The 26,448-nt window shown below is 39.0% G+C and overlaps 1 protein-coding gene across 13 annotated transcripts in view; it reads right to left on the bottom strand.

The window, feature by feature from the left end:
• Window positions 1–26,448, bottom strand: part of MAGI2 (membrane associated guanylate kinase, WW and PDZ domain containing 2) — a 699,878-nt gene that overhangs the window by 218,337 nt on the left and 455,093 nt on the right. For all 13 annotated transcript variants that reach the window (XM_085039895.1, XM_085039928.1, XM_085039912.1 and 10 more), the window contains 2 exons: window positions 17,590–17,803; window positions 5,791–5,870 (listed from right to left, as the gene is read on the bottom strand). In XM_085039895.1, the coding sequence (XP_084896021.1) occupies window positions 5,791–5,870; window positions 17,590–17,803 (294 nt within the window). The remainder of the gene's footprint in view (window positions 1–5,790; window positions 5,871–17,589; window positions 17,804–26,448) is intronic.

Raw genomic sequence — 26,448 nt, 5'->3', positions numbered from 1 at the left:
GATTCCTTTTCAAGCACTGGATCTCCAAATATCAGATACTGCAGCAAGTATCTGGTCAGGTTCCCACATTAGTCATGATGGGGAATTCTTTCTTTGCCCCTCCACAGAGGGAGCGTTCCCATGGCCACCTCCTGTCCATCGTGGTTGTGCACACTCCTTCCCCTCCCACTTGAAATCACTTAATATGTGTATTGAGACATAACGATTCTGTATTTTTCATGGAAAATATGAACTAAAGTTTAGACTTCAGCCTCCAAATGGCTTCAGTGAACTGTTTTTGAAATTTGAAGTATTTCCGAAATGTCGTGTGAGATGGACAGGTGGATCGACAGAAAGGTTTTTTCCAGTGTGGTTGGCTTATGCCAACAGGAATAATGAAAGGTAACACAGACCAACTAAATTTTTGTGAATTGCATGGCTGCCATGGGCTGAAAACTGTATTAGAGACAGACACTTATGTGGCCCTTATTTATTTCTGGCTTAGTCATGTTATAAATTAACACTAAGCTAAAATTTTCCAAGACAGCTTTCTTGAAAAAATGCACTAGTGAACTGCTAACAAAATAAGTAAAGGCGTCTTCGTATATAGTCATGTCTCACTCTATATAAAAGCATAATTTCATATGGTGACCTATTTAATAACCAACAACATTTCAGCATTTGAAGAAAAGAATTAAGCTGTGCGGGTACAAAGCCTAAAAAAGAGACTCTTTTCAACATATTTCCAACAGCAAATATAATTCCCTGGAAACAAGGTTTAAAATAGTAATGCTGGTAAACCCTTGATTGTAGTAGAACAAATGGCACCATTTAACACACAATGTAAAATGCACATAGCATTAGGTATCAATCATGACTTGCATAATTTTTATTCTTATTTTCATCAAAAATAAAAACCTACTTTTCTGAAAATGATATCACTTTCTACTTTGTTTTCCTGGGGAAATGAACTTTATAGGTTTATACCATGTCCCCTTTAAAAGTCCGAGTCTATTGTTAGTTTTCAACTAAATTTAGCTGAGACTCAGGTATCTCAAAGACAAATACACTGCCCCTCCAAAAGATACTCTGAGCTCAGCAGATGCTTTCTAGTCTGCACAGTCCAATCTGGTTTGCAGAGACAGAAAAGAAGAAAAGCTTTTTACAAGTTCCAAAGAGAGAAAAAAATGTTGCAAGCAATGTGCAGAATTCCACGTTGAGAAACACAGTCCTCAGGGTGACACAGCACTACACCCAAAAGCCAGCCTTCTCTCCCAGTTCATACTGACATCCTTCCTTCAACAGAGACAGGGGCTTGGTCTGGAGTTATAAGATGTTTTGCTAACACTTTTTTCACTCAACAGTGTAGGGCACTTCCTCCTCATTCCAGTTCCTCCTCTAGCACTGCTCCTACAGCAGTGGTCTGTCCAAGTTTGACATGAAAATCACTGAAATGGATACATCCCAATCGGCCAAAAAGGCCCACAACTCCTTGTATCCTAGACTGCTGAAAGATTTGTTTTCAAACCCAAGGCTACTACAATCAAATAAAAAACTATTTGAAGGAAAGTATTTATCCTCTACAAGTTGCCATTAGTGGGTATTGGAAACCCCAAACTGTACAAGATGAAAGTTCACTATACGGCTTCCAGTGACAAATAAGTGTAAGGGAATCAAGAAATAATGCTTTTCCCATAAAACCAGCATGCCTATGCCCAAGTGCATCTATGAAACAAAAATATGAAAGATTTGCACATATTACTGCAGCATAGTAAGGAATCAGGTAACCAATGACAAATTCTGAAGAGCTCTGTGGGGCAGTGAGAGCATCAGAGGTACTGCCTGTGACTATGGGAATGGGAAATACATAACCCAACCAAACAGGATAGGAGAGTGGGGTGCAGTTCCATATGAACACACTGAAATGCAGCAGTCTGTCTGCTCACAGGTGTTTACCTGTGAGTCAGGTGTCTGTGTCCTCTAAGTGCCAAAGTAGAGCTGACATTTGCAGTCAATGAAGTGTAAAGGCAACTGAGCTCACCCTACATAAACATCTATATTTTGCAGTCAAGTTGGTGGGTGTGGAGGAGATGGAAAGACAGATGACGGATGAATGCTAGGTGAAATCAAAGTTTTATTTATAGTTGTAGGCCTACTTGTATTTGAAAACTAGGAGATAGGAGAAAGGAGGTTGACATGAAAAGAAAGGGAGGGTTAAGAGTGATAGAGACTACTGCTTGAGACGGATTAGTAATGAAATTAGTGAAAGTTGTAAAAGAAATAAATGAAACTTGACGTATCTGATCCTAGGAAATTTTAACAGCTGTTTAATCCCCAAATTGGATATAGAAGAAATTGCTGATTTTTCTCCAGAATAAAAGTTCCCTAAAATGAATTAAAGAATTAAAAAAAAATTAATTGCTACATTCCTTAATGAAAAATGAAAAATGTTCTAAAACCTATGATATTTCGTGTCATTACAGATGAACTGCCTTTCAATATTAAACTACATTTCTTACTGCCTTATGGGACTTGTCATTTTTTCCATATTCTCTCCTGAAGAACAGACTGTCTTAGAAGACCACTCACATAATGTACCTGTAATCATGCAAAGCCTGTGACTCTGCTATGTTTTATGACTTTACATGAAATTTAGCAACCAGGGAACCTAGCTGACAGAAGCAAAGGAGTCAGAACTATAACTTCTGCAGTAGTTGACACATAAAAATTGTTTAACTATTTTTGATATGAAAAAAGGAATAATAATTTAAAAGTAGTATTTAAATTCAGAAAACCAGCATATTTAATTTGTATTTTCAGCAGAGAAAACACAATTATTTCTATTAAGGTCAAGATTTTCTGGAGGAAATCAGAAATGTGTAAAAAATTGCAGCTGTTGTAGAACTGCCAGCTATTTCTGCTTATTGCTATTATGATATTCAGATTGGCACCATAAAAACAGAGAGTAAGAGGCAGCTCTTTCTTCAAAGACCTGCCATCTAAGTAGGTCTGACAGAGCAAAAGTCAAAGGAATTTGCTGAAACTCACACAGAAATTCCACAAGAGAGAGACAGAAATAAAGATCAGCACCTAAAACTTCCTGACCTACAAAGGGATTTAGAGCAGTAGGTGTCATTAAAGAAAAACAGAAAGAGTCCACAGCATGCAGGTAAAGAAAGTTTGACTTGGTAGAGCCTGTCAATCTCTTGGCAAAGGCATGTGAAAATTTTTCAAGAGGAGGGATGTGCTGGAAGATTGATTCAGATTTTGAGAAAGGAAATGAGCAAGCACTGGGATTTGCAGATACAGAAGCCAGAGATAATGAAGAAATCAGATTTGGCAAAGGAGTACTGAAGAGCAGAAAGTGGAAGATAGGAAATGCTTGGAGCAGAGGGGGGCCTCAATATCACCAGCCCAGAACATCAGGACTCTGATATTGTACTCTGCTTGGACATTGTCTGGTGTGGAAACTGCGTGCTCGTGGCAGAATGAAGAAGGAGGATTTGGCAGGATTTGCACTGAAAGGAGAACAAAAAAAATTGGGTTATTCACAGTGAAAACCTGATAGCAGAATCTGGTAGAAGATAAAGACCTCATAATGTATCTCAGAGAATCAATATAAGTTTCAGATGTGACAAAATGAATGCCAATGAAAAGCACGAGTTACGCAGGTAGTGATAAAACATCAAGGTAAGTATGATTTCCTATCTAAACACTGATGCCTTTCTAAAAGTTTGTATCTCTGAATAAAATATGCTGGAATAAATCATAAAGTGCAACAGAAAAGATGTTTGGCATAAAAAATCTACCAAGCCATAGCTGAAATTAATTCTTGAAGTTAGATTAAATTTAAACAAACAATCCAAATCCCTGTGTGCTATAGCAAAGTCCCTTGTGTTGGACCTCCATGGCAAGGTACAGTCATTTTAAGGCATGTAAGTGATTCTGAAGAACTTTTTCTTCTGCAGGTATTGGATTAAAAAAAAAAAAAAGCAAGCCAAACGACACTTTTGAACAACAGAAGAACCTTAGAAAAGAGAGGATGTTGCAAGAACAATCACTGTAAGAATAGAAAATCTCTCCCTAAAGTCTTTTATGCATCACTCCAAGTACTTTGCATTAATGAGCTAAGCAACCTTAAAAGAACAACATGACCCAGCATACTATAGTGATTCAGTAATCCAGTAGTCAAATAACTATAAAATAATGCTTTTTCTGTAATGCACAAATCTTAATTTTGAATTATTTTAGATGCTTTGGGTTTTTTTTAACATTTCAGTGCTGCTCTGATCTCAGTATACAACAGGTAGCAGAAAAAGAAAAAAAAAGGCAACACATATTTACTCCAAATAACTCTGTGCAATGTAACTCCATAGATACAGGTGGATTTTTTTCCTGCTTTTTCAATTATGATTTTTTAAAGAGCAGGCTAAGATACAGCTTCATATAAGTAATGTGAGAGATTTAGAAAGCTAAGCTCCCATGCCCTTGTTTTGTTTCAGTATTACGCCTCTATTGTAATCACTGTAGAATTTAGTCTGGGAGCTCATGCTGTCCGTGCTAGAATAAGCATCACAAAATCATTCAGACATGTAATTTCTGATGTCAGAAGAGAACGTCAGAATTGCTGCTGAAATAAGGAAGCGATTTTCAGAATACAGCAATCCTTGAAAAGAAAGTCACTTAAAAAAAAAGAAAAACAACCCAGGAACATTTTTTACCAAACCACTGACCCTGCAATTCATATAGCCAGCGACTCCTCAGTGACCTCTTAATCAGCCCTGAGTTTCCTTTCTGTTAATAGCATTTACATTAGCCAAATGAATATATTTTGGAAAATTTAAAATAAATCAGATGCAGTACATGAAAACATATTAATACATTTAAAATATTAAAAGCTGCATTGAATCAATGCACACAGTATGCATGCATTTAATGCTCTGTATCTCACAACAATAAAATAAGTAGCACTCTTTAGAAATCATTACATCTTAACTGACTAATCAAACTGACATGGAAGTATAAAACAATGAAAAAACCCCTTATCAGAAAGAGATCGATTACAACACATTCTTTCTTTTACTTTATTAAATTATTTTCATTATTGGTAAACTTTACCAGAGGAAAATTAGAAATTATACTGAACACAAATAGAGTTTTATATGATTTGTATTATTCTGTATCTCTGAATCTGTCAATAGAATAATCTCTCCTGCACAACAGCTACAGCTCCTTTAAGCATCCTCAGCAGTATATACGCTTTTAAATTTTAAAGCATTACCAATGTAGTACCCCCCAAATCCAGCCCTGAACTCTGACAGACACTGATCTCTTTTCCCCCTCCCACACCCTGTTTTATCAGACACTATTTTGTTTAAATTGGCTACTAAATAGCATAGCACTGTACCTTTAAATACAAATCAAACAATATTCATATTCCCACGGTGCTGCTAGTTTCCCTTATGCATTGAATCGCCTGTAGATTAAAAGCTCAGAATCTGAAAAGGGATTCTGTTCTGCAGACCAAAGTTCTCTGTAGGAGATGAGGGAGAGGGTCAGTCCCGGAGTCACACACACAACAGGCAGAAAACACACTTGTGATCCTCAGCTTTGGATAGCATCAGAAAGGGGAATAAAAAGCAGAAACACATGGCACACTGAGAACTGGTATCACTTATGGCTTCTAACCAAAGCAGCAATTAAACACCTTTCATCATTCTCCCAAATGCCTGATTTTTGTAAGAACTGAAAGAGAGACACACACACAAAGGAAAATCCCCTCTGAGCAGCAAGGAAAACTTAATCACCTACCATTTTCTTTGCACTCTTCTGGAGGTTTAGCCTTTTTCGCAAGTCGTGGATCCAGCCATGATGTTGTCTTTGTGTTATGGCTGAAAAGAAAAGAGATCACTCTGAGCAGACACATACTGAAAGGAATCAAGTTTATTCCTTAAGAAAAAAGGGTTAGTCCAACAAAATTGCAATCGATACACTTAATTTGCTTACTGGTTCTAAGCAGCCCTGAAGGAGGTGTAAGAGTAATTGTGCAAGGCAGCTGTAAATTTGGCAACCTCAGCTCCCTGTCCTCAAAGCAGCTATTTTTATTAAAATCAACTAGAATGTTGCCAAGTTAACCTCATTGAAAATGCAGAACTCATCCAAAGCAAAAGGAATTTATTACAAATACAGTGTTCTCCCGTTGAACGAGTGCAGGCGACAGGATTCTGTACCATTCTCACAGTTTTCGGATAGAATTATTTTCATCTTAAACCTGTCCTTTTCATAAATACAGGTTTGTTATTTCTCAGCAGCAGCAGTGACAAGGCATAGCAAAAGTGATGCAAATTACAGCGTGCTCCTGCAAAGTCTACATTTCCGGACAGGGTGATTAATGATACTTCGTTTAACAAACCTTTATCTCTCCCTATATAATCCTTCTATAGAGATAAAATAGATATGCACAAGCTGAATGAATCATGTGGCTCCTTTCTATACTCAGAATAGATCTTTGAGAAATCAGCCATCAAACAGCGTTGAACTGGCAAATTGTTTTCTGGGAGATTATTTTGCCAAATGAATTGATACTTAGCACAGCTAACGAGACTTAAAGCCAGTTCCTTTCAAGATATACCTTATCCATAAGCAATTAAATTTGGAGCCAAATAGTGTAAATGTATTAAGGAAGACTATAAAACAGAAAAGGATGTGATCATTACTCCCTGATTTTTTGAGATGCCTTTCCTACAATACCATCATTCAGAGACACTTCTAACCCATGTTTTATTTATCTGATATGTCCTAGGAGGAAGCTCATTCCATACACTACTGAATTATTTAGTTTATTATTAATTTGCTGTGTCATTTTAAAGTGTGCTTACGACTTCTCTTATAAACATTGGTATAAGGTGTACAAAAACAGGGGACCTGGCAAAAAAATTGATCAGGATGCAATTGTTTGTGAGTTTGTGAGTTACTGATACAGTCCATATGATCCCAACACCACTGGTTCCCCTAGGGAAAAATAAATAAATAGAGCCAATTCCTCCTCCCATCTTGTATTCCATGGCAGATAAATATTCCTCTGCCTCAATTTCTCTCTCTCTCTCAAAACAGTGACAGTGCTTATTTCTCAGCATAACTGTCACCATGTTAAAGCTTCCTCCACATTTTGGATGGGAAAGAAGGTAGATGAGAGTTATGTATGGATAAAATGGCAACTAAAATGAAAATTGAGGCATTTAAATTCTTTTTTCTCTAAAGCATTATCTAGTCTAGAACACCATTCATGACAGGTGAAGAGGATAAACAAACCCTTCCCTTTGAGAGCTGAGCTATATTTGCAGAGTATGAAGAATGATGAGCCAAAGGTAAGGTGAATTTGAAGTGATGCCAGCAGCCTGTGCTTGATTGCAAGTGTAACTAAGACACTTTCTCAGAAGCTCTGGCTGCCTGTGGTCTCCTGTAGGGTGCATTTTTATACTGCAGTCACAGCCCAACCACAGCTTGTGCAGACATCCTTGAGCTAGCTTTAAATTAACTGGGGGAGATGCTCCAGCAGTGTCACTGCAGCAGGATGGAGCTCAGCGTGGGCTCATCACCCCAGCATCCATCCACTGAGCTACTTGGGTGCATCCAGCAGCACATGCTGAGCTCCACACCACCCTGGGCAGCCTGTTAGCAGTGCCAGAGCTCAGAGTGAGCTTGGACATTCCTGTGGAAGCTGCAGTCGCACCTCTGGGAGGTGGGCATGTCTGGACATCAGCCACTCTCTCCCAGCTCTTAATTCTGAATTATTTTAGGGACCCCCACTGACTGCAGGGACTAAACCAGAATCACAGATAGTTTTCCTGTGGCTTTAAAAGACCAATATATATGACTACTATTAGCAATGTTTGCTGTGATATAGAGCAAATATCAAAGCATTTTACAAAGGAAATAAAAATAATCCCACCTGTTTTAAAGGTGAGAAAATGGAGTCATAGAATAATGAAATTACTATCCACAGCCACCAAACAAGCCAGAGACAGCAGCACTACTGAAAGCCAACTGTGTGGCAAGTCAACTGGCCAATGTCCACCCATCAGAACAGGCCAATTCACCAGCCCTGAAAACACCCCCACAACATCTCTAGAATGAGTTTTGAAGTATCTGCAAAGACAGCTGCCAAGCTGAAAACAAGCCCAATTCAATATCAATATTTAAAAATGTGAATTACTCGAATTACAACCTCCAAGGCTTTTATTGAAACTGAGAACAGCAAGCAAACAGTTACGCTTCCCTTGAGCATAAATGTGACATCCACAAACCCAGCAGGACTGATGTCCCAGTTTTGTGCAAGATGACCATATTAAACAAAACCATAAACATACTAAAAACTCAACAGCTCTTCCTACAGAAGAGTGATCATTCAGTCTGCAGTGAAATTTCAGAAAATGGAGACGATATTTCCTTTAGATCAGCTCTTACAGCACTCAATGTCCTCTTCTAGGTGCATCTGTCAAACCCATTCAGCTACTTAGTAAAAGCAAAACTCATCCACAAGAACTTTTATCTACAACAAATAACTGCAGGAGCCAAGTACCTTTTGAAACTCATCCCTCTTTTCCTTACCTATATCTATGCCTTTTCCCTTGCCTTGCCTCTCCACTTTATAATCTATAATAAACATACAATACAGTGGGACTGAACAACTCTTGCAATGGGACTTTAAATGCTTCTAGACTAGTGCTCCAGTGGGTAAAAAATCCTTTCCTGCTCCAAGGAAGGACTTGGAAGAAGGCAGAATCAACCCCACCTGTCTTCTAACACCTCTACAGTACCATCAATGTCCTCTTAAGCTCTCCATAGTGCTGTTTGCTTGGATCATCTTAGCAACCAGGTACACAACACACATTCAATCCTACAAGGAGGATAGACGTGACTACTGTCACACTGCTCTCAGTAAAAGAGGGAAATGAGTACCCTGGAGTACAGCATAGTGGTTTTTATGCATGAATACTTCTGTCCTGCACAGGAGGTTTACTTGGCAGGGTACTCTTCCAGTCTCCCTTGTGTCAGCTATTCCCTCTTCAGCTCTGCAAAGGACTAGAATTTGTAAAAGCTAAAGGGAGACAAAATTTATCTCCTAAACTGTTTTTAGTCTAATTTAAAGGAAGCCTTGACAGGAAAGCTTGAACTATGGGAGAAGAGACAAGGAATAGTAAATTGGCCAAATTAGCATAAATGGCAAAATTAACATTAACATATATCTGCTCCACAGGCTGTGAACCTTGAATGCTTTTTAAGCACTAAAAACCTTGTAGAGGGCATAACCTGCCTGCCTTACCACCAGGTCTAATCATGTCTGTCCATTTGGGAAGTGTTATAGACAGACCAGAAGGAAAAGGGTCTGGGGATTTACAGATTAGTTATGAATGAATTGCAGATGAATAGCAGCACCAGTTGTGGAATAAATGCTCAAACAGGCATTAGGAACTGTTGTCAGTGATGGAACGAAAATGATGTGATGCAACAAAAGCATCCTGTGAGAAATACAGCTGTGTCTCCACCAGCATTTCCCACTGACCAATGCTTCATTACTCAGCAATAACTATACCTTATCATTTAAAATATGTCTAGAAAGCCCATCTTTACATAATTTCAATGATTTTGATTACTAGTTAGGACTACTGAGATAAATGCTGGCACATCAATAATGCATACCTTAGAACCGATCTTAAAACCAAGAGTAAATTCCTAATTTTTGAAACTTTGAAAGCAGTGAACAAGGGATCCCCTTGGTCTTGCTTTAAGCAGGTGGAGCATGGGAACAGCATAACTTTTTAAAATTCATCCTAATTTGTTACCTGCTATACACAAAAGAGAAACTGCATATAGGATTGAAGTGTATTGCAGTATGTTTTTTTAAGAAAGGTCATTCAGTGAAGCAGTGAAGCTTAATATTATAGCCAAAAGTCAATAAAATAATTATTTCTGAGCTAACTTAAATCCTCTCTCTTTGCCAAGTATTTGCACCAAGCAGAAATAGTTTATTATAATCAGAGTCCTCAGGTACTAGCTGCACACAATTTAAAACACATGTGGAAAAAATATTCTTCAACTGGTTAAAAAAGAATGAAAGAAAGCACAGAATATTTCCCAGAAATGTTGACTCAACCCCATGTTCTTCTCCAGATTTTCACTGTAGCTCTGCTTTTAAGACTTCACAGAGACTGTTTATTTGCCTCTGTTCCCTGTTAATAGCACTGGAGCTGAGTACCAGGACCAGAGGCTCTCTGGGAATCTCACTGGATACTCTTCAATATCTTTGGGAAGTGAAAAACACTGGAAGTGTGGCTTTTCTGATCTAAAAATGTGTTATCTTTTTATTATAATTATTTGTTAGACAGTATATTATTTTACTTAAGATTTGAATATAATGGATTTTTGTTAGCAATCTGTCAGTTTAAAGCACTTTGACAGATAAAGTTTCTTGTACCAACAAAGCTTTCAGGCAATCTCTTGAAACATTTTGGAAGGAAACATAGAAAGTACTTACTGACAGGAATAGCCTTAATGTCTTATAAAAGCACTGCATATGTATCCTAAATTGTGAGTCTTGCAAGGTATGTAATTTGCATGTTATTGTGAAAAGCATTTCAAAATGGGCATTTACCATTGAATGCGTCAGTGCTTCACTGTGTTTGGGGGCAGCACATATAGGTTTGTTTGGGTTTTTATTGTGAACACATTACATTTAAGCTGGTCCTTGATGTAACAACTTGAGCAAAGTGGAGCCTATGAGAAGAAAACCACAATGCTCTGTAGGCCCCCTCCCCCCAACAATGCTAACTCCTCCCTCTGTTTTGGTTTTTTTTTTCTTTTAATTATGCTGAAGAGTTGTGTATCTGCAGAGATTGTCAAGCTCCAAAATAACGATCTTCCAGTCATTTGTGTGTGGAGGGATATGGATAGGAAAACAGAGCATTAAACCAGCAATTTTGTAATCCATCCATTGTGGGATGCTACCTAAACTTCTTGCACACATGTAGGAACAGATACAAAAGGAAGTTGTCTGGCAGAGGATTGCATGGCAGCAGCTGTGACTGCCAGTTTGCCTTGCATTTCATGGTGTGCTTGGAGTTCAAGGTCCTTAAGAGACCCGGGTTGGGAGTGCCTGTCCTGTCACTCTTAGATGGCCTTGGGCAGTAGATAAGCACTTATGTGCTCAGCCCCAGATACGGTGGCACTGCCTCTAGGCACTTGCAGGAGCAGAATGCTTATGCAAGATTTTTAGAGGAATGTATAAATGCCTAAGGTCTCCTATGGTAATTTCTTCTATTGAAGTATTTCTCTTTGACTCAGGCAGTTTAATTTCTGACAAAGAATGGGCTTCACCTCATGTGACTACAAAAATTGCATAGCTAATTGTGTAGAATTCCTCTCTCTTCAAGGGAGACACGCCTAGACAGAGCAATTTATCTTACCTGTCTTCCAGAGGGACCAGCTAACCATATGCTCTTCAGTGACATAATGCTGCTAAGTCACCTCCCAAACAGCCTCTGGCTGTCACTCCAGAAGGGTCCTGGTTTTGACAAGTTCTGTGTCATATCTCTCATGATCATGGAGATGTCTTGGACTATTACTGTGCCTCTACAGTGGTGCTTTGGCTTAGATCAGGAGGTCACTTTTCAAGTGAATCTCTCTCTCTCAGTTATCTTTATTTTCACACTAAGCATTCTCCAAGCTTGTAAGCTTTTCACTTGAATTTAAACCAAAAGATGATCACCAGGAGCTCATTTACTGCACTGCATTCACAGGCGTGTAACTCATGGTACCTTAAAACACCTATAAGCTGTGGCTGTTGGGTCATCAGCCCAAGAATTTCACTCTGCAGTCTAGTGATATTACTAATTTATATATGGAAATGGTTTAGATCAGAAGAAACTCAGACTGGTTTTAATTAAAATATGGTCTCATGGACTGATTTCAAAGTCCAGAGGTTGTAGAAAACTATGTGCACTCCCAAAGATCAACTTTCTTTCCAGTTTCATTTGAAAGGAATCCAGTGTGGGTACAACAAAGTGTGAACCGAGTCCCAGTCTGTGAAGACAACCAGAAGACTTCCTTCAAAAGTGTACTCCTGACACAACTGCATACTACAGCAGACATAGCTTTGGATATCTGGAGACATCTTTACTGGTAGAAGCAGCTGTATTTTGGTGATTTAATTCTGCCCTCATATATGGACAGCATGAATCAGCCTCTGGAGGTAATTATCTCTCTCCATTGACCACAGAAGGAGTCTTGGCAGTTAGTTTTTGTCAGATACCTAATGCTATATGGCAAGGCAGGTGAGCTGATTCTTCTAGTTCAAGAAATACAAAGGAGAAAAGTTATAACACTGCAAATATCAGAGGAAATGTGCTGGAAGATGAATTCTGCAGAGCAGAGCAGCAGAGACCTTTGGGGGTAAAGACTAGAAATAAGAAAGGGAGGAAAGACAAGAGGAGTTAAGCTGGCAGTTTGACCTGGATGTCAGCAGAGATAAAAACAGCAAGTGAGAGCAAGGGACAGTACGCCACTAGTACAGACTGATAATGTCTTTATAGCATCAAGAGACAAGAGAAAAAAAAAAAAAAATTCAGCATTCCACAAATTCTTTCCAGCTCTACCATCTTCACAATCCTAATTTGCCATGAGGCAAGGAAGTGGTCTCAGGAGAAAAGATCCCTCTTGGGTTTTTCAGCTGCCTGTCCCGCTGTATGTATTGTTGAAATCCAAAGTGCATTAGAAATCTGATTTGTTATGCTGACCAAAACTAGCAGATCCAATCCAATATATAAACAAAGAAAAAGAATTACATACATTTATAATGATATTTGCAAGACCCCTGATGAATCAGAATTGTCTACACAATGAAGTCATACTGACACAAGATGACTTGTTTCCCAAAGAAAAATCCCATCAGAAGTGAATATTATAACAGTATGTGAAATAAACTATAAAAAAATCTTTCATCCTAATTGCTACTTAACTCAAGCAGCAGAAATATGCAGACAACCAAAACATTTCAGGATTATAGACTGATACTGTGATGATGTAACATACTCACAAAAGTGCCAAACTAACTTATGAAAGTTCCTGTAGTTACTGCAGGAGTATGAGAGTAATCTTGAGCAGGTAGAAGGGTGTACCTCCACCTCAGTGCCTTTAGTATCTTCTAGTACAAAAGATAGCAATGGCGTATCCAGGCTTAACTAAAATATCTTGCTTTCTGATGGTGAACTGATGGAGCAATCAGCCTCATGGTTCTTCAGGTAAACAAGATGTTGGGATAAATGTTATTCCTGCAGTCAAGAAACTTTCCTACCTTAAAAACTACTATGAAGAAAACTGATCCCATTGAAGTCAGTAGCAATATTCTTAGAAACAAACTAGGCCAGTATTTTACTTTTCCAATTTGTAGCTGTACTCTTCAGACACCTGAATGCACCTGAAATTGTACTCTTCAGACACCTGAATGCACCTGAAATTGCACCAGCTGTATTAAAAAACTTAATGGCTGCTTTTTTACAGTGAAAAGCAGAGTCCTTGGCAAAGGACTATTTTGTAGCTGTTTTTCAGTCTTTTATAGTGCTTTTGTTAAAAAAAAATCTTTAACAACTAGAAAAGATACTGCAACAGGTCCAAAATGAAATGCTGACTATGCTGTTTGGAGAAGTGTTGAAGTAGTGAGAGACTGTCTGCGAGACGTACTGTAACGTTGTTTGTTAAACTTCATGGGGCCACATTCTCCCAGAAATCATCAGCACAAGTCACAGATGATCCTTTAAAGATGTTCTACAGCAGTTTGCATTTGTTCTAGACTTTTTCTGCTAGGAAAAAATATAGTACAAGCAAAAGAAATCATGTATGCTTTTGAATGTTATAGAGTCAAATAGCTTTGGGTTTCATGTCCTACTGCCCCTGCACTCCTTTCAGAGTTCTGCTGCCTATAGGTGGAGAGAGAGAGAAAACCAATTCTGCCCTCTATAAAAAGTATCAAAATGTTTAGCCAACTGCACAGGACAGTCTATAATGTACTAATGCATGGGATGGAGTTGGATCGTTCGCTGAGGGCCACATTTCAGGCTGACTGCACATGATTGCACATGCAACGAGAACCTTGATCCTGTTTTATTCCCTGCAACATTGCACTGGACAGCATAGCAAACACTGATTGCTTGGGATCCAACACAACCAGCATCTGCTGACTTTATGGGGACAACACAAGCCTGCGTTTCTAGTATGTGGTTTGAGGGTTACTGGCAAGGTGAGGGTTGAAGTTTATGAGGAATCACAGCCTTTCCTTAGCCCCAGGAGAGGGAAAAGCTAAAAATCACTGATGACTCTAATTTATTTAAGCATGTCAAAATATGCCACACTTATCAGCCATATTTAAAGCAGGCAAGAAGGAGCAAAACTGGAGGGGTTTTTTTTTGATAACATTCCAATTTATATACAGTCTGTTAATTATTGCATGTTCTCATTAGCATATGTTCTCAGTGAAACCAAATGTAAGAGATGGAGTCCTATTTGTGTAGTGTGTGCCTGTATTTGAAAATTCAGATTCATATGTAAGGGAGGCTGGAAACAGCCCAAGAAATGTACTTAAGTAGCTCTTCCTGAAAAACAGTGGGGAGTATTATGCTGCAAGAAGAGATGCTCTTGTTCTGTCTGTGAATACTAAAATAGGTAAACATAAGGTCATGCACCTATGTCCCTATGTCAAAAAGGGAAAGAAAGGAAGAAATGGACCAAGACATGCTCTAAAATACAGCCATCCTCTGAATCATTCAGTGAATCTGGTAGGTGATTTTTTTTTGGGTTTTTTGTAGTCCTTGAGGCAGAGGAAATTCCTTCCACTGTGCTTTACAAAATGCTAACTGAACCATGAATGATTAACAAATAAATAATCCTGTCTATAGACAGTTATCTTTCCCCTTATGAAGTCACTTCCTCTCTCACTGTAAATCTGCCACATTATTCTGATGGCAGTTTTGATAAGTGAGTTCACATACAAATTTTAGAGGTTAGTTTGAGGTGAATGAATGAAAATGCTGCCATGAAATCTAAGGCCTTTGGGTATACCTGTGACAACCTGGAACTTGAGATAGTTTGCCGCTAGAAGTCTTTAGCATTTAAAGGCACAATTCACATGAGCCTCAAATAAAGCAATAAAAGATGCTGCCTAGTGTGACTTTTTTCCCCCCGCTCATTGTGATGTACACTTTAAAAATGTTTGTTTTTCATCTATTATTTAATAATCTAGTACAATCTTTATTACTGTTCAGGGAGATGTTGTTAGACAAATAGGTTTTTGTTGTCTTTTTATCTTTCCGTTTTTTTGTGAAAGCAAATGGAGTCTCTTCATGCCATTAACCAAAGTGACTTGTAAACAAAGAGGCAATTTAACAGCATCCCCACAGCATTACATTCCTACTTAACCCTGCAAAGACTGTGCAATGTGAAAACTAAAACGATCAGAGAGTTTCTCCTTTGCTTGGATTCTAGTAAATAATCTAGCATTTTTACAGATGTGTAATTGCACTTTTTTGCAATTACATTGTTCAAGAATATTATCCCAAAAGCAAGAAGCCCTTACAACAGTCCTTCTATCCAGTCTGCACCTCTGATTTCTTTGCTTTACATAACAGTCATTTAGTGGAAGTGAATGATGAGCATTGTCAGAACTACAGTGTAAATCAGAGCATTTCCAGGAAAGTAAGTAAGCTGTAACATCAAAGGAATTTGAGGAGTGCAATGGCTGCTCTGTAGAGCATCAGGGCTATTTGCATTCACTGTATTTGTTACAAAATAGATATTTATTTTCTAATAAATTACCTCCTGCAGTATTTACTACTCTCACAGTTTGGTGATCTACCTGTCATCCCCTCCCCCATCCCCTAAATGTATCACAGGTTTTTGTTACAAGTAAAATAAAAGTGCCATATAATTAAGTCTGCTGTCTGTCAGAGCATTCAATATGTGCAGAAAAATTAAATTTTGGAGTAAGGTAAGAATGAAACAAGGGTTTCAACTACCCCTGAGGTCATCCTAGTTCTTCTCTGCTTCCTTGGGCAAAGTTATTATAATTATTCTTTTTCTAGAATAAGCATATTTTTGCCCTTTTCAGCGAAGACACTTATGTTTTAATAGTTACTGCTATTTTCAGCCTTGTGTGTGCCAGAAGCTATAGTTGGTCATGCCAGTGTTCATTAAAAAGTCACATGCACAAACTTTATTCTTAACATTTGTTTAGACTTCATGTGATAGTCACAACATTTTACATTAATACAGGACTTAAAAGAGAATTGATACCACCAAATGTTTTTTTTACCTACTAATGATCAGAATAACAGATAATGCTCCAAACTAAGGCAGTTCCTTAAAGCAAACGTAAATGCTACTTCTACCTCAAGAAGTTCTACCTCAAGGTAGAGTTCTACCGATAAAAATGTTAGTTTTTCCATTCTCTTTTTTTGTTTTGTGGAACACAATGTTGTATCAGCTCAGACATTTGCTGTATTTTTATTCTGGTAATGTATATTGATCACAGAATCATAGAATGTGTTGAGTTGGAAGGGATCCATCAAGATCATCAAGTCCAACTCCTGGCCCTTGTGCAGGAAACTCCAATCACACCCTGTGCCTGACAGTGTTCAAACCCTCCTTAACTCTGTCAGGCTCGGTGCTATGACCGTTTTCCTGGGGAGCCTGTTCCAGAAGCCAACCACCCTCTGGATGAAAAACTTTTTCCTGATATCCATCTAAACCTTCCCTGACTCAGTTCAGGCCATATCTTTGAGTACTGTTTCTGGTCACAAGAATGAAGATATCAGTGTCTGCCCCTCATCTTCCTCTTATGAGGAATCTGTGACTGCAATGAGTTCTCCCCGAGTGTCCTTTTCCCCCGGCTGAACAACCCAAGTTCTCAGCACCTCCTAATGCTTCCTCTCCAGACTCATCACTATCCTTGTGGTCCTCCTCTGGATGCTCTCTAGTAGCTTAACAAAAGCACATAGAGAATACAGAATTTTCATATCCATTTTTTCAATGAGTTTACTAATTAGTAACAGGTATGTATCGTCTACCAACACGGAAAAGTTTCTACACATAACTAATTCTCCTTATAGTCTGCTCATTTATTTTACCACTTCTATATATAGCGTGGTCTCCCTCTACTGTTCACTAGCTAGTTTTTAGTCCACTCATCTTTCTTTCCTTTAACTGACAAAAAGCTTCATGCTCTCCACCTCTGCCCACATAAGGAAGGACAAACCCAGTGATTGTGTTACCTTCCCAGCAGAAAGCACCAGAAGAGCAGAAGGTCCTTGTTTTCAACAGAAGAAACAAAAGCTTTACTTCCTGCCATCAAAGTAAGCAGACCAGTTACCTATCTTAAAACCCAGCAGGCTTCCATCTAAATCACTAATGCAGGAAATGCTGCCAGCCCTTGGGAGCCCTGACAGCCAGAACATTCCTGCTGTTTTAATGAGAAGGTGGGCAATGCTCCACTTCATCACACAAACCATTTTCCCGCCTAGTTAAATGCAATACAGCTATTAAAATAGAAGAAATAAGACTTACTCAATAAAGTAGACTTCCCCCTTTTCTGTATAAGCCATTTCCCAGTTATCAGGCAGTGGGCCCAAGTCATCATTTTCTTCAGGTTTAGTCTGTTTTGTTACATCCATATCCTCCTTTGCTTCTTCGGGCTGACCATATCCTGGTGCAGGACAAGGTTGGGTGGCAGATACCTCACCCGAGACAGCTGTACTCTTCTCTTCATGTTCACTTGATTCTACAAGAGAAGAAAAATTACAGGTTTTGGATATTCAGGTTAAGGGTGAAGAATTTACTGGGTGCAAGTCTCTGTAAACTGCAAGTCTTAAAGAGAAAAATTCCGTTGGATGTACACAAGGGTCCCTCTGATGATGCATTATATTTGGAACACAATAAAAGAAAATAAAGCAATAAAACCAAACTGAAACAAGAAACTAATAAAGAGTTCTGGCTCATTCTGTCCCAGGAGTGCTTCCAGACTAGCACTGAGCAGAAGGCAGCTTCATATCCAACAGCTATACTGTCTCATGTCTTAACTAAAACATCTATCCTGCTGTTTTACTACAGATTACAGATCCTTTTCAAGTAAAAAAAGTATATGCACTAATTGTTTTATCTGTATCCATATATCAAAGAAACCAATGACATCCATCAACTCATAGCAATGTGTTGACCATACAGGAAGTGGTTGTGATTTCACTACTGATACAACCTGTGGGAGACTTAGTTTCCCACAGCCAATGCCAAATGCTTCAACACATCAACAGTGTAGTTTACAGTAAAGTTCAAGAAGATGACAATTTATTAAATGATCTAACAGTGCAACCAGAGCTAGAACTATGCAGATACTTGTGTGAAACACGTAGGAAGGTGGAAGACAATTTGAGTGAAATATTCTAAGTAGCAGTGTTTACAGCAGCAAGAAAGAAGAGCAAAAAAACATTAATAAAAACTATTTATAAAGGCCCAGGCTTTAATAACCCACAGAAACAATAGATTTGATATTATGGTAAGCAGTCATAAGAGATAAAAAGTTTAGTAGAACTAGTAAAGATTGAAAAAACAATACCAAGGATGCAAGCACAAATTGTCGTAATGAAAAACAAAAATAGTAAGTATAATCAAAGATAATTTTAATTATCATGACTTTGCAATGATCTGCTACTTGAGACAGAATTGTACAAAAGGTGAAAACTAGATTAAATTGTTAAGGATGAGCACAGAAAAATAACATGGGCATCTAAAAGCAAAACAGAACAGTCAGTCTAGAAAGTGGGATACAGTCAGGACATTAGAGGTGACAAGAAAAGTTTCTGTAAGTGCAATAATAACAATAATACCAAAAGCAGACTCATTCTACTATGTGGGAAGGAAGGAAAGCTAATAGTTTATGACGCATAAAAACCCCAAGGCAATTAGTGCTCTTTTGCCTCAGCCACTACTACAAAAAAAATCACCTGTGATTAAATGACTAACATAGTTAACGTCAGCAACAGGGCTAAAGAAGGTGGAGTGGGCAGAGAACAGGTCAGGTGAAACTCAGATGAACCAGCTGTTCTCAATTGGCAGAGCAGGATAAAATGGAACCTAGGGTAAATAGAGTACCACATAAGCAGACTCATGGCTAGGAATGGCAACACTGTCTAGACTTCATGGGGAAAAGAAACTTTGAAAGGACAAATGAAATCCTGATTTCAGCTAAGTATCTATGGTTTAGGTTTTCAGATAGTTTTGTATTCTTAATTTCTGAGTATCTAAGTTCCCTTTGAAATAATTTGCTCAATTAAGCCATTTTATCTTTTTATACGAAAAAAGAAGACCTATGAAACTGTAACTGCACATCTTTTTCTTTTTAATTCCTAGAAGTATTGGAACTAGCAACCAAACACCCACATGTAAACTCTCCAAAGGTCATAAATATTTGTCAAGAGTTTCAGGAAGAAATTGTGTCAAACTAATCTTTTTTTCTTTACATGACATAGTAAAAGATGCTGCTTCTTGGGGATAAATGGTAGATATAGCTTTTATGATCTTAAAAAATACTTTTGACACTGACACATAAAACCCTTCAGAACAGCATGGAAAAAAACCCCAGATTCAACCTTGAACAGGGTAATGATCTACAACTCTACATTCACATGCAGCCCATGTTGCTAAATCTTAACTCATGCTTGATCTATGTGGAATTACAATAATTTTATGCTGTTTGGAAACATGAATCCATCTGTCTGTATTGTTTTCAAATATGTAAAAGTTTCCTGCAAAGCAAAGATGATATATGGACCCCACTTCCCCTGAGAATAGGACAATGTAATAGTTGCTGATAAGTTTTGGGGGTATTTTGTTCTTATTTCTGCAAAGCAAAAGTCCTCATCTGCCTGAAGCATTATTAACAGATTTGTGAGTTGTATTCCTGAGGCTGCCTGCAGTCTTGACAACATTTCTACTGCAGGAAGGTATACATACAGATTAAATTGAATATAAGCCATAAGGTCACAAGGCAGATATGAGCACAGCAGAACAAATTCATTTGGGGCACAGGTGCATCATACACAATGACTATTGATCAGCCAATTGGTCTGATAGAGCACAGATGTGGTGACACTGCTGTGTCCTGGGATTTTACCGTGATACCTCTAATATGTGTTCTTCCTCGAGATCGTATTTTCAACAGGTTTGAAGAGGTCAGATTTGTGATTTTCAATAACTATATTAACAAATCCAAGCCATCATGATGACAGGCAAAAAAAAGGCAAAATTAAACCCTGAGGATCAGAGGAAATATTCTAAGCTTTTCTAAGACAGAGATTGCTATCAAAATACAGCCGGGGAAAAAAAGGAACCTGATGCTTATATTTAACAATTTAAAATATAATTATTTTAAAGCTGATCTCATGAATAATTAATTACTGGATTATTATCTTTTAATAGCTTACTTTGATAATGGAGAAAGCATCATGATGACTAAAACCCAAGCAATTAAGATGGAATTGCCTAATGCTATTTAATAACTGTAAGCTTTACACAGTGGACATCCCAGTCACACTTATCTGAAAGCTCTATAGTGTCATCTCATCTTCTCTGTATCTATCATTCCCATACTCCATGTAAGGTAAATATTCACCTTACTGGTTTTGTTTCTGCTAATATATAGCCACATATAATTTTTGATTTGATTAAAAAACCCCAAACAACAAACAACTGACTTCTGATTAAAAACTCACAGCATCTTTAATGTACAAATAAAGTTTGAAATATTACAGTTATGCACTGTGAGCACAAATACTTACCTTTGGACAACATGTGATATAACAAAGATCCTAAAATTGTACCAAAACATGAGCCCAGAAGTATTTTTGTCACTAAAAAACCCCAATCAATTGAATTAGAAATAGCCTGGAGCTTCTGTCTCACTACAAAGCAGATTACATGGTGCAGTCTTCAAAATCAGATTAGCACCATATCTCAACAGTGTCCTGAGAAGTGACAGAATAGACACCACTAAAGCACCAGCAAGCTGTGTGTGTGGAATACAAAGCACTTTGAGAACAAGATAATCTGTGTGTTAAAAATAACTATTTATCTTTAAATAGCCCAACTTCATCTCTGTAGTACCCAGTTTCAAATACCAGCAGCTAAAATATTACTGATATATATTGATATGACATATTCTTTATAATTCTGTAGACAATACGGTGACCATTTAAATAAGCCCAACAAACTAGTCATTATGTTGTTACGGTCTCAGCCTTTTTCATCAATGCTGTTGCTTGCACTTTAAATTGTTTCTATTATTTATGGTCTAGTTCATGAAATGTGCCATCTAAACACGTAAGAGGACCTTGTCACTTTATTCCTTTATTTTAACGCTGCGTGCAGAGAAGTTTGAAAACTTATTCTCTTCATCTAAAAGTACCAACTTATATGACCTAAGTAATATCAGCAGAAGAAAAAAAAGATTATTAAATAGTAACTTATGGGATGGTTTTAGCATTTCTGAATAAAAATATTTTGTATCTTTATACCCTTTTTGTATCAAATGGCTAATTTCTTAAATTCTGTACAGGAAAGAGCCCATCCCTTTTAACTAACTGTTGGATACAAGAGTATTTTAACTCAGGTTTGCCAATATAGCTGTATGTATTTTCTTGTGAAGGATACCACTTTACAGCCTTGGAGCTGCTGCCTTTCCCGCAGAGCTGGAGCCATATTTATGGCTAGGTGCTTTTGTGTGGAGCCACTGCTCCCACAGACTCCTGGCACAGTGACAACCTGGAGCTGACCTGGACAAGGAAAGCAGGAGTCATGGAGACTGGGTGAGCACAGGGTATTCTGTGGGTCACAGGATGTGACCTAGCTGTGATAAACTGAGTTTAAAGAACACACCTAGAAAAATCCATGGATACCAACTTTTGTGTGTTTTAAAATCTCATGGCTCTCGGAAGCTGTGTATGTTGTTTTCTGAAGTTGTAAAAGGGGTCCGGCGGGGTCCGGCCGCCTGGCCCCAACGAGCTTCCGGGGCTTCGGGAGACCTCGGGGGCCTCACCTGGCCCAAGCTCTCAGCCCTCCCGGCTGTTCAGCTCTGTCCAGAGGCGGCTGCGGTCAGCCTCGGTGTTCCCAGGGTCGCTCCTTGGAGCAGTAGGGACCACGCGGCGGAGGCGGGTGCCTGCCGGGCAGGAACGCCGTGGAGTCGCTGGTCGCTTCCCGTGATAAAGAGAGTGCTACGAGTTGAGAGTCCGCAGTGTGCAGTTTATTCAGGAGAAGCGGCGCGGGGGAGGCACACTGGGGGCTCTCGGGTGGGGCGGTCCACGCAGCTGCCGGGCGCAGAACCCGGCGGGGCTGGGGTCGCGGCCACTCCACGCCGAGAGAACAAAGGGAAGGGGTTCTTAGGGGGAAATACGGGGTTTCCCGGGGAGGAACAGCAGGGGCGGAGCCAACGGGGCTCCGGGACAACATGAGGGACAAGCGGGGGAGCAAATGAAATATAAGTAGGGAGGGGATTACAAGCAACTCATGGGGAAAGCCCGGCAGCAGAACATTCTAGTGAGGGCAAGCAGCGGGGGCGGTGATAGGGGCGGGGAAGCAAACCTTAAACCAATAAACTTAGGAAAAACTTTCCAGGGGAGGGAGAGAGCGGTTTACGGCCCGGCCTCCTCCGAGTCCCAGGCGATGGCATCCTCGGCAGCGTCCCCGTGGATTACGCCGACCGCCGGCCTCGGGGACTCGGGATCTGCAGCATCGGGCCGCCGCACCCCCACAGTTTTCATGCCTCTGGCTGTCTTTGCTGTGTACTGATAGAACAGTTAACTCAACCAGCATTGAGACTCTGGTCTTTTGTTAATTCCTAAGGTCTGGAATGATAATTCTGAAATTTGATGTAATATCTTACCCCTCAATTAATTTGAGCCTGACAGAACTTTATTCTCTGGGTGCAACTTATCATTGCTCAAGTACTGTCAGAATAATACATACACATAAGCATGCCTTCAGTGTTAAAGTGATTCTTCTGGAGTTTGGATGATAGACACTTCATCATTCAGCAGTGGAAAGCAAATTTGACACGACCAACACAGTGTCAAATACTGATGCTGGTTTTGAAGGAGACTGACTCAATTCTTTGCAGACATAAACAGCAACAGCAGTAAAACCTGAATGTCTGACAAGTTTTGGATCACAGTTTGATGAAGACTCTTTTTACCTGTTTGGTTAAAGCATCAGTTTTGCAGAAATCACTAATTTCAACACAGTGTCCATCAGAAAAGTTATTTCAGGTGCAATATGTCCCACCAAGTAATGTGGACAATTGCAATAAGTGTAATAAATCCAATGCTAACTCCAGACTTGGCCATCTCTACAGTAAATCCACAGATTATGTCTCTCGTGTCTCACGGCAAATAGTAAGATTCTTCATTTAAATTTAGCCATTTAGGCTCCTCTGTATCTGTAGGCTGAATTAACTGTTCTAAAGTGTAGAGATGATCCCCTAAAATGTGTATCTAAACCAGCTATACTCTCTTACTCTTTGGAATTTCTTCTTTCTTCTTGTTTTATATCAGAGCAGAGACAAATAGTTCTAACAGAAAATGTAAGGCATTTTGGCATATAATTTACTAAAGCAGAATGAGATAAATGCCATGTGCTAAATCATACTATTTTGTCCTGTGAGAACTTGACCCAGGATGAAGGACTGAGAGTGCTCCATTCTAAAATGGCCAAAAGCCCCATCCTAAAGCATTGAGAAGGATTCCTGGTGGCTTCTGGGCTGAACACAGGAGACAAAAATCAGAAAAAAAACCCGCATTGGGCAGACAATTATGGTCACATATAGAACTGTCTCAGGGAAATCTGATGGACATGATGCAAGGCATATGGAAGGTATCAATGAAAAATTGCTAAAGATCAACATTTACACGGATTATGCCAACAGACACTGAAAAGTTGCCTGAAAATTCATACCAAAAGCACAAAGATCTCTGTAACCACAGACATCACTTAATTGGTCTGATAAAGATGGGTTTCTTTTCTTCAGAATCATCTTAGATCTCTTACTATTTCAACCTAGTAATGCTATGTGTTAGAGTGGTCCTTTGAGCTGATAGGCTTGGATATGCAGGTAATAAGCCATTAAACTGCTGAGCATCTATAAAAAATATATCAATGTTTCAGATGTCCCAGGAGACTTATAATTAATAAAAGCCTCCTCCTGGAAGTGAAGTATTTAAAATAGAACACACTTTCTAAAAGAATTGGAAATAATAGAAGTCCTAGCTTTGCTGATTCTTTATAAAAACTAAAATATTCTCTCCATCAAGAGTTTAAAAAGAAATAAATTAATTAATATATTCTGGTTTTCCTGATTGTTTAGAGACACAAACTACAAATGCACTCACATTTTAGAGGTGACTAAGCCTCTGTCAGCTCACAGAGAAAATGACTGCAGTAACAGGGTCTGTGGGAGCCACACTGCCCAACAAAGGCAACACAGCATGTATGTACAGAGCTGCTTTGCTACAATCCCCAAAGTCCTCAATCAGTGTAACTGAACAACAAAACCCTGCTTATGAAACCATGAGAGCCAACACAGGCACTGCTTGTTCTGCTGGCCACACCGACAGGAATTACTCTGGGGGGCAGAGGAGAGGGAAGAGGGGGGGCTGCCTTACACCCATGCTCATGTATTTCATTTTGTTACACAGCACATGCCACTGCCTGCTTCTTGGGTGCTGCCTAGTCATTGCTCACAAAGAATTTGCCTAGGAGAAGCAAATTATAGGTGAGATATTAAAAAAAAAAGGCAGGTAAATATTGCCTCTTGATCCACTTGGAGCTGAAACGTATTGTCCTGGAAATTGCTCCTCAGCAATGGCCTGTTATGTGGCACATTTCGAATAACTACAAAGAATGATCTTTCTAATGATTTCTACACTACACATCAGAGACCAAATCCTGCCTTTGCCTCTTTCACTGTGGAAGTATCCTGGCAACAGCAGCAGTGCTGATGTTTTATGTAAGGATCTCTGGGCTTCATCCTTTCCTGCTTAGCTGTGTAGGAAAGGCACTAAGCGCCAGAGCAACGCCAACAGATGCCATGCTGTGTGGAAGGGATAAGCAAGGCTCGTGCAGGGTGTGATGGCAGTGGCCAGGGAGCAGTACGGCAGCCCAAGGGGAAGAACCAGACCCACTCTCACCCCACTGCTCCCAGACACCTCTGGTAGACAGGGATGGATTCTGCACAGGGATTTTCTCTTATATGTAATGTTAGGCAACAGCTACAGAAAACGCATGTGGCAAATTCATCCAGGATGGGAAGATATTAAATTCGATATGCTTTGTAATGAAGCAGGAATTAAAAAGCTATATATAGACTCTGCAGTACAAAAATCCTTCCACAGAGCTTAGAAGTTTAGGTAATAGATATATTTTGTTCCACAGTGACCTATACATTTAGAGAACTTGCAATATTTAGTTTTATCTTCTCATTCTCATCCATATGATTGTCACTATAGACAGTCTATGACTTCTACTTCAACGATCTGTTTCTGAATTTCTAAGTTTACCAATAAGGATTCACAGCATTATTTCTCAGAGAGATACAAAAATCTGAATTCTTTAGTTTTCTACATGAACGACAACAAAATAATTTCTGAAATTCTATTTCAGAATAAGAATTATTAAGTCCTGCGAAATATTGTTTTGCTGAAACTTTGAGGGGGAAGTCGATTACCTGCTCCAGAAAAGGCTGGACTGCTCTCACTCCAGATACCAGTCAGTACTCAGACCCCCTTTTTTTCTGAAGCACTGTGATCCAAGGAGTAAAACAACAGTTGTGTTTTAGGACTTGACATCTGAAAACCTTATCAGCTTTATGCAGGCTCCAAAAACATTCCTGAAAAAGATTCTCTTGATAGTATTGCCAGCTAAGTTTCAGTGGCAACTGTCACAACTTTGTTAATGTAATGACTTTAGTCTTCCACAAGATTGCTAAGACTTCATGACAATTTTAAAAAGTTCACTTCATAAAAGGCTGGACAATCTTGTGTGTCACCATGTGAGAACAAGAGGACCTGAAACACAGAGACTATTCATCTGACCAAACTGCAGTTCTCTAGACTCCCTCTATAGTCAACGGAGAGAAACAGGCACTTGCAATTGATTTTCTTACCTAGAAATCTAAACCAGGTCACAATTCATGCTCAGAAAGAAGGTATTTTTCTCTTTGGTCTATAAAGAGGGTTCAAAGGGACTAGTTCAGAGACAGAAATCTTCACAGTAGATGAGATAAGTGAGACGACTCCCCAAAATAGAGGTTAAGTAATTTTTTGGGGGCTTCAGAGAAATCCTAATATTCAGGATTCCTGGCTTTCATTCTTGCAAGAACATCCT

This window comes from Lichenostomus cassidix, chromosome 1Aa (genome assembly GCF_008360975.1).
Source record: "Lichenostomus cassidix isolate B80296 chromosome 1Aa, HeHo_3.0, whole genome shotgun sequence".
Lineage (NCBI taxonomy): Eukaryota > Metazoa > Chordata > Aves > Passeriformes > Meliphagidae > Lichenostomus > Lichenostomus cassidix.
This window is presented reverse-complemented; position numbering and strand designations above follow the sequence as displayed.